The 15,698-nt window shown below is 40.0% G+C and overlaps 1 protein-coding gene across 2 annotated transcripts in view; it reads left to right on the top strand.

The window, feature by feature from the left end:
• Window positions 1–15,698, top strand: part of tmem132e (transmembrane protein 132E) — a 355,300-nt gene that overhangs the window by 315,969 nt on the left and 23,633 nt on the right. For both annotated transcript variants that reach the window (XM_080041130.1, XM_080041129.1), the window contains exons 6-7: window positions 2,132–2,337; window positions 15,107–15,386. In XM_080041130.1, coding sequence (XP_079897256.1) covers window positions 2,132–2,337; window positions 15,107–15,386 — 486 coding nt within the window. The remainder of the gene's footprint in view (window positions 1–2,131; window positions 2,338–15,106; window positions 15,387–15,698) is intronic.

Genomic DNA, 15,698 nt, shown 5'->3' with positions numbered 1-15,698 from the left:
GCAACTAGCAATGCAATGTTGGAATGAAACATACGCCCATAGGTCACTGTGTCAAATTCCTACTTTTTTCTCTATCATTTATGCTTCACTTCACATACAACAATAACACCAAAAAAAAGCTCCAGTACTGTGGAGCTGCCCATAAAGTCAAACCCTGCAAAAATTGCATTAGCTGAACCCAAAGGGAAAAAAGACTGACATCTTAAGAAATCCTTACACCACCACTGCCAACAATGCCCCTTCCCCTTCCCGCCCAAACTCTGGCCTGTCTGCGTGGACAGAGGGGGGGAATTATATTACTCAGACCATCCACCAGTTATGATGGATTCCCAGCCCTGAGAAGACCAAGCCAGCCCGACCTCCATTTGCGGGAGATTAGATCCCCTGATTACAATGCCAGCTACCTCCCACCACTAGATAAATCAGCTTCCAACCGGAGCCCAAAAGCAAAAAGCCCTCCAGATCCATTGCAGTTAATAATTTAGTGTCCGAGCGGGGGACAAGTATTTATGATAATTCAAATAGAGCTGGAGCTTTTTGACTTAGATGGGGGGGGCGGGAGGGGGGAGCTAAAGAATGATTTTAAGTTAAAAATGGCATTTGCTAGGCTAGGACTTAAATTTAGAAATGGCAATACATCGAAATTTGTGCTCTGTCTCACAAATGATCTCGTATTACACGAAAAGCCCCTGTCTCGGGAAAGGTGAAATGAGAATATGCTTAGCGGTGTATAGGTGTTGACATGTCACACTACTGTCATATGAGATGAATTATGTGTTTGGCTTAAAAGCTTTTGTTGGCATATTATGCGTCGGTGTAATTGTTCATACATCATTATGCTGAGAATGGGCAAGAGAGAGGTGGCGGGGTGGGGACGTGGTTTGCATGCCTGATTTGCTCTGTCCGTGCTCTAACAAACGCTGGGTTACTTAGAAGCACTAATTTGAACGCATTAAAAAGATGCAAATGAGATTAGAGTAGAGCCCACAGCCCTGTAAGCATTGTTTACAGCTGCAGTGGTTTAGCAGCGATGTGCCATCAAGGTCTCCAGGGGCGGATTGAGTCATTTAAATACTGTACATGCACAGTGCCCTACACATGCATTCTTCTACTCACTTTTTCAATTATAATTTTTTTTCACAAGACCTATACAGTATGTAACTTAGTATGAACGTTTGAAAAATAACTTTGCCAAAGTATTGAAATACAATTAGTCAAATGGAAAGTACAGAATGATAATGTGTTTAATATAGGCATTTAACACATTAAGATTACATTCAAATAAAAATGTACATTGATCCATTACATGTATTATTTTTGTGTCTCCATATTGTGCATCACAGAAAACAGAAGACAATAAATGACTTGGGCAATAGCAGGCCTATATACAGATGTCATTTTAGTGTATCGATTTTTAAAAAGACATAATAAATGAGCAAAATGGACTGGTGGAATGAAAACCTGTAGTCTCTGTTGCTTCAGTGGCAAACAGCTGAGGAGCTCTGGTAACATATAGCCTGTTTTTAAAGAGTTGTTTTACATGAACAGGAAAAAAAATACACATCCTTTGTCTCACCTACTCTACTCATGGAGATGGTTATGGAATCAGAACCAGAATCAAACGTTATCCCAAAGGAGCGATTTGTTGTTTAAAGTGTGTAGGATTTGAGATAAATCAATGTTCCGTGAGATTTATTCACCATGAGTAACCAAGACACTGTTACAGAGAAGATAAGTTACTGTTACATGTCTCACATATCATATAAAAATATCACCAACCCCTTGTCAAGGCAATCCACTGCTGACCCCTCTGTATGTGTTTCTCATTTTAATTTATTTGAACTGTGAACTGATTCCGTAAAACCAAAATGAAAGTGTTGGGGTCGGAGATGCTTTATGACGCCTGAACTTTCACATTACATCCATACATATCCCATATCCCCCACTGTATATTATTTTGCTCAGCTCAAACTATCGACCTTGAGTAGCTCCTTCATGATGGATGGTGGCACTGACAGTCGCATCCATACCTCACTATACATCATACAACACACATCACTTCGAATCCCCTCTTGACCATTACCATATAGATGGCCTGACTCTGTGACCCTGATGTGTCCTCTTCTTCCAGGTGTCCATGAATTGCGACTACGTGTTCGTGAATGGGAAGGAGACGCGCGGCTCCATGAACGCGAGGGTTATCTTCAGCTACGAACACCTGAGCGCCCCCCTGGAGCTCACCGTCTGGGTGCCCAAACTCCCTCTAGTGGTGGAACTGTCCGACTACAACCTCAGCTTCATCAAGGGCTGGAGGGTGCCCATCCTGCCCGACAGAAGGTAAGGCTTGAATCTATATAGAGATTTAGTTACCACGCATGTAATGTTATTATGAAATTACAGTCAAGTCAACTTTATTGTCAATTCTGCAATATGTGCCAAGGATAAAGTAACAGTGCAAAATGTAAGGCACAACCAAACAAATTGAAAATGTACCATACCATCTCAGCTTCATCAAGGGCTGGAGGGTGCCCATCCTGCCCGACAGAAGGTAAGGCTACAATCCACATGGCATGTAATGGTATAGAGAAAATATAGTCAACTAAAGTCAACTGTATTGTCAATTCTTCAATAAGTGCGAGATATACAGATGAAACGAAAGCACGTTTCTCTCCAACCCACGGTACAATAAAGTACACGGTTAAAAAAAAGGATAAGCAATATATACAATAAATACATTCAAAGTTATACATGTGCAAAGTAAAAGGACATAATGTACAATATTGAGTTTGATGCAACTTACTTTGACTGATTATCATTCCCAGCTGTTATAATAGTCACCCTTTAAGATTTGTGAAGATAGCAACATCATGAAAGACGTCAGTTTTTCAGTGCTGGCGTACCGTAAAAGCTGTAGTTATGTGATACAATAGCATTTTACAAGTGAACACTTCAAAACCTTCTGGCACTCTTTTTGTTTCTCATCTCTGCCCTAAAAGAACAGAGTGGGAATGCATTAGCTGCAGTAAATTTGGATGCACGTATGATTACCGGGTGACTCATTATCCAAAGAGCATGAAACCCCGTAGTCTTTTCTGACAATTAGGAAGAACTAAAAGGCAGTCTGGCCTTCTCTCTCTCTCTCTCTGTTATCCAGGCTTTGTATGTTTAGCTTCTTGTTTTTGCTGTGATTAGATGCTCCGTCTCGGGTACACGGCAGAACATGTTTTCTGCTAAATGAAGCTTTGGAGTTCAAATTGATCTATGAGGTGGTCATGATTGCGTCATGGCCATTTGAGCACTTAACATGTCTGTAAAGCCTTGAGTTCATTGAGTTCATACATGGTATATAAGGGCTCTATAGAATGAATGGTTGATGTACTTTCAGATAGATAATGGTGTTGTTTGGTAGGACAACAGATAATGTGGCGTATTAGTCTGACCTCAAAATGTTGAGTTCAAAATGTGTTTTATCTGAATTTCCAAGAAGAAGCAAACTCTTGTCTATTAAATTAGATCTATGTGAAATCATTTCTTAGCATGGACACAATATACATTTTATCAAATAAAATGGATTAAAACTACTCATTTCATAATGTTAACATTCAATCATTCATGTTTAACAATTAAAATGACATATTTATCGTTAGAACCACTAACATCCTATAACAAAGCAGATTAAATTGAGAAAATGTAAACATTGTGTGTGTGGTAAACCATTACTGAGATTAGAAAATACCTCTTTCAAATCATAAAAATCACAGAAGTTATTCTGCAATGTACCACTAAAAAAATCCCCAATATCTTTATAATGAATTAATTTGTATTTTTGTTGTAAACTACAGCTAATTTAACAATCTCCACATACAAGAGTACAGTAGCTCACTCATCTTTACAGACTCTACACAGCAAAAAAAGCACTTTAGCAATCTGCCAGTAATGACAGTTTTTGAAAGTATACAGTACGTCTCGGAACAATTTTCAAGTCTCTCAATCCAGAGTTAGCAACACCTTATTTACAAAGACTTTCCAAAAGCATTCCAAGAAAACACACTGCACTGGAGTTCACAGTAATAACAGCCTTGGAAAAACTGTATTAGGCATCAATTTGTGATGTTTCTAAACCAGTGTTATTTACTTGAAGGATGATTTTGCAGGGATGCAAACAGGTGAGGGGCCAAAAAAGTGAGTAGATACCGTTGACTCGTTGGGCGCGCAAGTCCCCTCGATGCATGTTTATCGTAATGTGCTTTCAACGTAAAGACTAGTGCAGGGTGTCTGTCAAACTCACAAAGGCCACCCTACGAAATGAGAAACGAACTAAGGACTATCGAACCTGCATACATACAGGGCAGGGGCATAGGCTAGATATTGTTTCAACATTTTGGGGGAGAAATTATAGGCATATGGCATATGCTCCCCCAGAACATTTTGAGCGTCAAACACCTAATTTCCTGCATTCTGGTGGATTTTTATCCACCAATCTGTGCTTTTCCTGCATTAATTTATGGTGGAAATGTCTATTTTTCTGTGAAGTAAAGGACAACCTTTGGGTTCCTGGTGCAAACTTATCACATGTAACTGGTATATAGACCCCCCCCCCCCCCAAAAAAAAAAAACTCCTTGGATTTGCATGAATCACACAAGTGACCCATTTGGCCATCAAAAAGTGAGCTGTTTGCAACCCTGTTTTGGACCCAGTGTTTTCAACCTCAAGATTTAAAAAAAGTTTTGAACGATACTCCAGAGCGAGATGCAAGAGTTAGGCCAAGGAGAATACAGCATGACGTTTAATATCAAAAGCAGACAGCATGCTTACTGTTCCATAAAAGACACAAACATATACCAGGGTTTTTATCACTCCACACTTTCTAATTTTTCTATTCTCAAAAATACATTTTATTGTCGAGGTGGCGGGTGATTAAATCCGGATGATTCTTCATTCCGTTGCTCTTACTTGAGTAACAAATATAGTTTTTTATTATAAGCCTCAATGAGAATCGATTTTTTTTTTTTTTATAATTTGTACACGAAAATCCCAGGCAAATGTATTAACTACTAAATCATTAATTGATATGACCCTGTTGTAACTGTTTTACATTAACAGACACATTATTATGCTAAGAAACAGCTCCTTCTTGCAAATTGTATCGGCACACATCCAGCTGTGGCATACATACAGTGCACGGGGGAAGATCACTGTATCTTCCAAATTCTCAAAATGAAAGAGTAACACTATCTAATCTGATAAAACAGAGTACCTCCACCTTGTGTCCAATTTTCTTAGAATAACCCTTTAAATTCAGTTTTCAAAATAAGCTTTCACCAGCAGCTTACTGCATGCATGCCTGCACACACTCACACTCCCTGCAAAAATGAAATTAATACAATGTGCTTCCGTCTTGACTTGGAAGCTACTGGCTCAGAACAAATGACTGCCACACCAGCTGCCGCTGCAAGCTAGCGAAATAAAACACACTTGGCAATGTTAGTTTGTACTCACAAGTCCGTGAGATGTTACCTAAAGCTACAGGCTAAAACACAGCGCTCTGTTGGTAGCAACAATATTTCAGAACAAAGCTGCAGCAGGCAGGCAGGCAGGCGGGCAGGAGACCCCACCATTACTCCTCCTCACCCCCGGGTCCACTGAGACAGTCCTGGGCCTTTCTGTCTGAGTGAGTACAAATCTCCTCAGTCACTTTAATCAACCAAGAGCTCATAAACCATTTGATACTGAGGGTGTGTGTTAGCTTCAGGCTCTAGCTAACAACAAGCAAGCACACACTACCGATACACACAGTATACTACAAAGGGCTGATGCCACGTTGAGAGCAATGCTACTGTCAGTAATTGGATGAGCATGAGAGTACAGTTATCAACTGCATCAAATTGGAACAGTGTTGAACACATACTGACAAAAACAAACACACACACACACACACACACACACACACACACACACACACACACACAAACACTTTCTGCAGATTGAAATAAGTCTTCCATCAAGTGGTGTGGGTCTCTGAGTGTTAACTGAAGATATGAACTGTCTGCTTTGTGCCTGCAGCTCAACATGCTGTCTTGTCCAGATCTCTGCGGAGTACTTACGTGTCTTAGTACAACAATGTTTTTATATAGTTAGTATTATTGCCAATTCTAGAGTACACGCTCACGAAGATGTGTACAACAACAGGTGCTTAAATCAACAAAACCTGAAAATTCCAAGTATATGTAACTTGAACAAACACACATAAAACGATAATAAAATAATTGGACACATTCACATCTCAAATGTAGGTAGTATGAAAATGACCAGTGAAGAGCCTTTTAGAGTGAATGGACCATATGTCACGTGAAGGTAAGGTAACTGAAAATTCACCTTTTGATATCATGTTATGGTTCTACAGACTTTGTAAATAATCAAGTCCAATCCTGTGGCTTTTCAAATCAATATTACAAAGCAGAAGCTTGTTGTCGATTAAGAGATTCCAGCAGGCGGTATATACAAAATGTAATGAACTGTTGCCTGGGAGTGTAAAACATGACTTTAGATTAGATGTCAAAATAATATATATATAGAAAAATTGGCACCAGTCGGAGATAAGGTTGTTGTGAGTCCAGGACCCAGATGAGAAATGTTGTCTCTGGATCAGGAACCCTGAAGCTCATTAAAATATTCCTGCATTCCTGTCACGCACGGAGCGATAACAAACAGGCCCACAACCCTTCATTTAGGAGATGCTTAATGGCAGCATTAACACTCGCACGGATGGCTCCTGTCCTCCGCTGCTCGAGTACATCATCGGAAAGACGGAATCCATTTCTACTCAGCCTGAATACAAATGGCGTGTTTAAAGGAGTTGTTTGAGGGAATTTAAGGTATTTTTCCGAATAACCCGGAGAGCTCAGAAAAGCATCTTGCATAACCCTCCATTTGTCAAAAGATTCCTCAATGGGGCTATAATAGGGATGTAGATGGTATATTATGTTGACGTGTAAAATGGTTCTTAGATCCCCACTTTTCATTAATTTATGTTCATCCATCGTTAAAAAGGCCCAGACTAGTAAAGTAGAACTCTTTAGATGAGGGATCGTATATTAGTTTTTTTATCAGATTTAGTGAGCAGTTCGGGCCTCGTTATTTTCCATATTGTGTGCTGTTTGTCCAGTGTTAACTAGGCCCCAGGGTTTACCGGTGGTCTCAAATGCTGTAACTCTTAATAATACCTTTGTTATGCAACCCGTGGATGTAACAGAAGGTGGACTACTCTTTTTCACAATCACATTGATGTGATTTCAAAGCTTATTTCTCTAAAGTAGGTACCTCCAAAATCCTCGCAACCCATTTTTCTATTCATATATGCATACAGTGGAGGAAATAAGTATTTGATCCCTCGCCGATTTTGGAAGTTTGCCCACTTACAAAGAAATGAGCGGTCTATCATTTTGCCGTAATGGATTGAAATCCTGTAGTGCCCGTAAGGTCCCCCTGCTCAAGAAGGCACATGTACAGGCCTGTCTGAAGTTTGCCAATGAACACATGAACGACTCGGAGAATGCTTGGGAGAAGGTGATGTGGTCAGATAAGAAAAACATCAAGTTCTTTGGTATCATAGTGACTCGCCATGCTTGGAGGAAGAGGAATTCTGACTATGACCCTAAGAACACCATCCCCAAAGTCAAGCATGGAGGTTGAAGCATTGTGCTTTGGGGGTGTTTCTCTGCTAAGGGGACAGGTGGACTTCACTGCATCAAAGGAAATATGGATGGGGCCATGTACCATGAAATACTAGGTGACAACCTCTTTCTCTCAGCCAGGTCTGTAAAAATGGGTCATGGTTAGTTCTTCCAGCACGTCAATGACCCTAAAAATACAGCAAAGGCAACAAGGGAGTGGCTCAAGAAGAAGCACATTAAGGTCATGCAGTGGCCTTAAGTGACCTTAATCCAATAGATCTGTGGAGGGAACTGAAGCTCAAGTGACAGCCTCGAAACCTTAAAGATTAGGAGAGGATCTGCAAAGAGGAGTGGTCCAAATATCCGCCTGAGCTGTGTGCAAACCTGGTCATCAACTACAAGACACGTCTGACATCTGTACTTGCCAACAAGGGTTTCTCCACCAAGTACTAAGCAATGTTTTGATAGGGGATCAAATACTTATTTCACTCAATGAAATGCAAAATAATTTATACATTTTTTTTTTTTGATTTTCTGGATTTTCTTTTTGATATTCTGTCTATCACTGTTAAAATAAACCTAGCATTACAATTATAGACTGTTCATTTCATTGTAAGTGGGCAAAATTACAAAATCAGTGAGGGATCAAATACTTATTTCCTCCACTGTATATAACTTCACATTGTTCCTTTTGTGGAAACTATAATCAAAGACACCTTGCGAGCTATTTTAGGTGTATGCAATGATTGCCACACAGCAATGCCAGAGGAATTCATTTCACTGCAGCTGAAGCATTTCTTTCATGCGCGCTGTCATTTGGATTTACTTAGGGCCCACTGTTTGTAATGTTGGGTTCCCTGTTGTTCTTTGCAGCATGTGGTACATACAGACAAAGATGGCTCCCATCACGCTCGATGGTGCCACACGCTGCTGATACTGATTAGACTGGCCTTCCCACAGGACTCTTTTGTTCTCCGACCATGTTCCTCGTGGTTTTGTTGGCAACATCTTTTGATATATCTACTATTGCATGTTGCTTTTTTTCCCCTGCTTATGCCAGAGCAGTATCACGGAAAGCTGGCATTCACTTGGTCTAGTTAAAGGTGCACTGTGCAGTTTTGGGGATGTTTTTACTTTTGCAGAGCCTCAAGTGAGTTAACAAAACCTATTTTCTCTATATGTAATTCTTTGTATTGAATAATTCTATGACCATAAATCAAAATAAAATTATTTTGAGACACCTGGAACCAAATGTTAGACTATGTAACAAAACTGTGGGGCCCTGCTGCTGTAAACCACAACAACGGTGAAACAGTAACTTTTAAGGTAGCTTTCTAGCTTCAAACAGTGTGCCAGGGATCCAATTTTCCTGTGAGGAAAGTTTGTCTATTCAGTTAGGAGGACATACTTTGAAAAATGTTTACTTCTCTGACACCAAAAGTTACATAGTGCACCTTTAAAGAAAGAAATATGTTGTACATTCAAAGGTAATTGCCAATTTTAACGTAAGCCATACAACCTGAGAGGGTGTTGGGCTCAGGTGGTGTAGCATGTAAACTGCACCTTCTGTTTGAAAAGACAATTTACTTCACAGGAAACGGATTAAACTCCTGCTTATTACGTGCGCGCCCCGCTTGAGTGATTGCTTCGGTAGCATTTGTTTTGTTTTTAAAATAGCCTACATCTCATTTCAGGGTTATTGTGTTCCATTGTCAAAGTGTCAATGCAGAGACTGTCAATGAATCACCATGGAGGAAGTCTGGAAAAGTAATAAAGCCCTCATCGAAACGCACATGTATCATCCTTGATAGATCCACAGACAGGCACGTGTGTGTGTTTTTTTTTTAGATACCAATCAAAGTCCACTTACAGGCTTTTTCAAATGCTTTCGACTGAATCAAATTGTTCTCATCATTAGATCGAGATTTTCCCGGTTACCATGGAATTGTAGATGTGGCCATGATTCGGAGCGCCTTTTGAAAGTCCCATACATGTTGAATTAAAAATTACATTTAAAAGATTGGCACATTTGGTTTTTGGATATTCAGTGAGTTTTTATAGGAACAAAGACTTCACATGTACTCATAACTTAGGCGCGGACGATGCAAGCATGACTCAAATTAAAATACCCCCAAATAGTGACAATGTAATTATTCAAAGTGGAATAATGCACATGAAATAATTGTTTTCATATTTGTTCATTTTACACCCAATCTTGCATAATGTTAATGTGACTTTCTACTCACGAGTATTGTGTTAGTATCAATGTTATTGGTGAAATATTTAGTTGGTTCTTGCACTTTGTTTGGTTTAATTTTATTTGTTTAAAGAAGTGATTTGTTTATGTTTCTATTCACTTTTATTATTAATTTTTTTCTCTCATGTTCAAACTAGAAAAGTCTTAACTTGACTAAGCTGACATTTAAAAAGGAGATTAAAGTCAATATCAAAGTGTTCACATTTTGACTTTGAAAGCCTCAAACCCAAAGTGTAAAACTTAAGACTTCATTGTGACTTGCAAAACAACAACCTGGACGTCTGCCATTGACAAAAACAAAACCCACTGCCAAGACTTCACACAAGACTGGCACGCTCTTCTCTACCAAGATGTCACTGAGGCAGAGAATGGACGTATACGGCGATATGATTTACGAGAAATCATCTTAATTCTGAAGCCGAACACAATATCACTGGAATGAGGAAGCAAGTTCTCTTTGGTTTGACCTTGATCTTGTTTGTTTACAGTCATTATGGAGTGCTGCTGCGATAATGAATTATAATGTGTTTTCAAAGGCTCTCTAAGCACTGTAAATAATACCACAAAGTTAGATGGCAAATAGGAACTCCATGTAATGTGGCCGATTAGTCATCGCGAACACAATCCACACACACTAAATCATAAGACTTTGCTAGAGACGCTTTTTTTTGTGATTGTTTGATTGAACTATTGTCTTTTCATTAAAATCTCTAGAAACCTGGTCTAAAATATTAAAAATCAATATATGTTACCAAGGTTTGGTGTCCCAATAAGCTTTAAAAAAAAATCTGTTTGAAAATAAATGTTCATAAGTATTGTTAATCTAAAGATAAGCTTTTCTTCTGTCTAGACCTTTTGACAGGACGGTGTGGGTGTGGCCGTATCAAATGGTTTCGTGGCAACAGTCATGTTTTTATAGAACGTTCAGGCAGAGAACTGCTGTAATAGGTTCAAAATATTTCATATGTCATAAGAACCAGAGCAAAGCCCCACCTCGTCTAAACCGAATTTCTGTAGAAAAGTTTATCAAACCTAAATGACAATATCTTTAGTTTGGATCGATACATTATGCCATTCTCTTTTCAAATGCCTAGAGGATTTTGTGGATTTGGGTTTACAAGGAGCTTCAAGTCCACTCATCGCTCACTCGCTGTTGCTTATTTTCCGCCCTTCACAATCGATCTTACTCTCACCGACACAACCTTATAACCACACACTCCCACACTCTCTCCCTCACCTCCTTAACTTTTTTTTAATTTACTATTTGTTTTCCCTTGCGTTGCATTCTTTCCACCCTGCATTCCTTGACTTTTTTCAACCTTACGTGACACATTGTTGAACCTCCATACTCAGCACGGTCTCTTTGTGACCTTTTTGCTATAGTGAGTTTGCTACAGAATTGCTCACTGGCTGCATTATCCCGTAACATGCTCTAACAAAGTCAAGAAAAGTGTAATCGGGCCAGGCATGTACGTGTGCGCCGAGGCTTCCGCTTGTAAGGCTTGTATCACAGACTCTAATAAGAACAGACAATATTCTTCTGGGGGAGAGAAATATCTCAACCTTATTTTCAGGTATGGACTCTGGAAAGTAAACTTTGGCTGACCCTAGCCGAGGGCTGTGGAACTCCTTGACAGTCTTAAAGCGCCTTACTGTCTTGTTGGGTTTTTCTCCACCCTTTAACTGGATGAGTGTGTGTGTGTGTGTGTGTGTGTGTGTGTGTGTGTGTGTGTGTGTGTGTGTGTGTGTGTGTGTGTGTGTGTGTGTGTGTGTGTGTGTGTGTGTGTGTGTGTGTGTGTGTGTGTGTGTGTGTGTGTGTGTGTGTGTGTGTGTGTGTGTGTGTGTGTGTGTGTGTGTCTGTGTGTGTGTGCCTGTGTGTGCCTGTGTGTGCCTGTGTGTGCAGTCTCAGCAGCGCCTGCCAAGGAGTTAAGTTGCTTACCCAAGTACAACAGCAAAGTACATGTCCTGAAGCTAGTTAGTCTGCGGCACACAGAGGCAAACTGTGTGGACATAGAAATAATATGAACTGTGAAACAAGTGTGCCAGACCTGAGATCAGTTTTAAATTCCGGTTTCCAGGTAAATTTGCATCAAGTTATTTTATAACCCCTGTGCCCCCCTAAGAGAAAGTTCGTAATTGCTACTTTCACCAAAAAAAAAGACGAAATGAACGCAGTTAAATACAACTCAAATGACCCTAAATGGTCAACTGAGGCCTTTAGGTGATACAAAGAAAATCAAGGAATAGCTTTTGATTGGATTGACTGATTTGGGGTCATTTAGGTTTTTACATTCTCACAACCTTGAAGGGATGCTCTTACAATTTAATTTTACATTTCTAAAGTTGGGGGTCTCAGTTTTAAAGATATAAAAGGTCAACGTCTATTTAAATTCCTGGTATGAGTCAATTTCCAGTATCACTGGATCATACTGCCATCAACAGGGTTTCTTTCTGTAAGCATAATAAAGTTTCCTAAAGAGCCGCAAGATATTTCATACAATTGTTAAACATGAGTATAGTCCCCCTAATGAGTAAACTTCTTGTATAAACTTGTGGGAAATCCCTTTCAACTGTAAAACCATGTACTGAAATATTTGCAAAACAATATAGTTTGAGGGTTTTTTTCTCAGCTGCATTTCTCTAATTTATTAATAGAAAATGCCTTTGCATGAATACAAATGGTACAGGCTCACACAGAATGATGCATATTAAAGTGTGCAGACAATTTTTCTATTTGTATTTGCTTTGGACTCTGTTATATAACTGTATGGATTATATGCAACAATATGCAGGATTATTTTAACCTCCAAATGGCCAAAATCACATGCAAAACCAAGTTGATGTATTGCTACATTAGCTAGCTTACATTATTTGTAGTTTTATTGTTTTTACTGACTACTACATGTAGTTCTTACAATTGTTCATAGTAGAATAATGTAATCAAACAGTTTTATTTCCCCTTTCTCCGTAGCCATTTTACCCATCAAGGCAATCACTTTCATAGCACTGAATTCATAATAGCTTTTCCACATTGTTACAAAATGCACACAGCGGCTGTTAAAGAGCTTTGCATTTGTTATTCATTTCAAAGTAACAAACCCATCCAACCGTAGACACAGAGGTGATAAACCCGCGACCCGAAGCTTAATCAGTGGGAAAGAGGTTCACCCGCTGAAGTTAAAGTTGCTTCAATGAGCAACCACATGCAGGTGCCTCCAATGATCCATGAGAGTCTTATGGGAGGCCATTTTGTTTCAAAACAAACCAATAAACCTGACAGTGCAAGTGTTAAGAGCAGAGCGCGGTGCTGAGGTGTTGGTGGGGATGATGGGGTGTGGAGAAGTAGCATGCGGAGAATGAATTAATAATCTAACACAGTAGGTGGGAGAGGGTCTTGCAACAATGCATTTAGCTGTCGAGGCAGTGCATGCTAAGTGTTTATGAGACCTCGGGACAGAAGTGCTTAGTCTAATCATTGAACCTTTTCCTTGAATCAATGGGTGGGTTAAATACTTTTTCTGTGGCTGACAGCCCCACTGCCGATCCTGGTTCTCAAGTCGTTCAAACACTTAAAGGTGCAGTCTGTAGTAGGGATTTTTCAGAACAGACTTTGTAGAAATGGAATGTAATATTCACAAGTGTGTAGTGTATAATCACTTGAAAATCGAAGTAATTTTTTAGTGTTTATTTTATTACCTTAAAATGAGTGTATCTACATAAAGGCATGACGCGCTGCCATGTTGCACTGCTATGTTTCTACAGTAGCACAGAACGGACAAACTTAAGGGCCTTACATGTTTTTATATATAGTGGGTGTCCCCCGGAAATGCACCTGTTGGAACACAAAGAAGAAGTTCTTTAGAATGAATATCTATATACATCTGCACGATGAAGCCATCCATAGTAACTAGCTTCTTGTCCTTGAAGGCCACCGTAGCTAGATGCTCAGAATGGGATGGGCAGACCCGGTACTTTGCAATCTAGATTTTCCACCACTAAATGACACTTTATTCGTCTAAAAACAAACCTTTATTACACAAAACACCTTTTAAGTCAGAGCAAAATACAGCAGAAGAGTGCTATTAGTGTTGGAACTGGCAGATTGTCAAGCCCTACAGAAAGAAGTTGGTGAAGTCATACATCTTGTTGTAGAGCAGATTGTGCTCGGTTGGGGGATGCACCTGGCGTGTTCAACCCCGCTGCCTAGGACTGCTGTGAAATAAGAAAGGCATCGGTCCAAATCTCTGCTCTTTGGAGCCTTTCATAACTTCCCTGTCTGGCTCAAAATACATTTTCCCTTTTCGCCGCTTCATAAGAACAGATAATAAAGTGACGGACTTCTGTGTGGAGTGAAGCCGAGTTTCTCATCAGTGTTATGATACGAGATTACAAACTGAGTGGAGACCCTTAAGAACAGAAGGCACAGATTGAGACGTAGCTTCGCGCCGCAGTGCCGGGCGTAATACAGCAGCAGCTGCTTGGTTCAGAGAAGTGACAGGTTATTATTGGTGTCGGTTTGTGGGGGATTTTTTTGTCTTTCCGTCTATCATTTCCAGAACACAATTGGCTTGATTTGGGGTATTAGGTTCTCAGGCTTTCAGGTGATATCTGTTGCTCATTTGTAGGAAACTTCACAGCTGCATAAAATCTGTTCCCCACAATTTTCATAGGTGCATGGGAGCAGGTTTAGTAGCAATATTGAGGGTGAGACATGACATGGGTTGTGTGGGGAAGTACAGATATGGCAGGGGAATTATTAATACCTTTTCCTTCTCAATTGAATAATTTTCCACTTTTTCCTTAACCTTTAACTTAACCATGAATATTCCCATTGCCTTATACAATCTCTTTTTCAAGGGAGCCCTGGCCAAAAAAGGCAGCATAGAAAACATAGAAGTTTCACATTAAAGACAAAATTTCCAAGGGGGGGGGCGCTCGTGGTGTATTGGTTAGAGCGCCACCCCCCATGGAGGCTCAGTCCTCAAAAGCAGCAGAGCACGGGTTTGAAACTCTCTGCATGTCATCCCCCTCTCTGCCCCATTTCATCTCTGTCTCGCTGCACTGACAATAAAGTTGCAAATGCCAAAATAAAAAAAATCTTATACAATTAAATAGACAACAAAACACTTTATGACAAATCCCAATCAAACAACGTTCTCCCTCTCTCGTCTTAAGGAGCACCAGAGACAGCGATGCGGATGACGATGAGGATGACAAGCGTGTGAGCAGAGGGTGCACCCTGCAGTTCCAGCGCTCCCTGGTCAAGGTGCTGACACAGTTCCACACCACGTCCACCGAGGGCACAGACCAGGTCATCACCATGCTGGGCCCGGACTGGCAGGTGGACGTCACTGATCTGGTACAGGACTCTCTGAAGGTGGTGGACCCGCGGATAGCCGAGCTGGTGGACAGGACTGTGTTGGTGGGTCTAGAGCTGGGATCCACTGTGTTGAAGGTAAGGACTTTGAAGCCTCAAGGATGAGAGTTCAGTAAAACAATTAAGGGGTTGTGTTTTTTCTACGTTTTTTCTGTTTGTTCAAATGTTTTTTTTTGTGTAGGGTGAATAGATTTTTTTTTAAATGTTTATCACAATTAAACTATTTGATTTAGATATTGCTTAAGGTATGCCTTTAAGAATCAACTTTGAGAATTCACACCAATCATCAGTGACAAAGTTATTGTATACACTAGCAGGACGTATACATTTATTGTCAGAGGCATATTTTGTCAACATTAAAGGTAGAGTCAGCAATTCTGGAGAATGCTT

The sequence above is a fragment of the Ammodytes marinus genome, assembly GCF_949987685.1.
Source record: "Ammodytes marinus genome assembly, chromosome: 14".
NCBI classification, from domain to species: domain Eukaryota; kingdom Metazoa; phylum Chordata; class Actinopteri; order Uranoscopiformes; family Ammodytidae; genus Ammodytes; species Ammodytes marinus.
The sequence above is the reverse complement of the archived record's forward strand: the minus strand, read 5'-3'. Positions and strand labels throughout refer to the sequence as shown.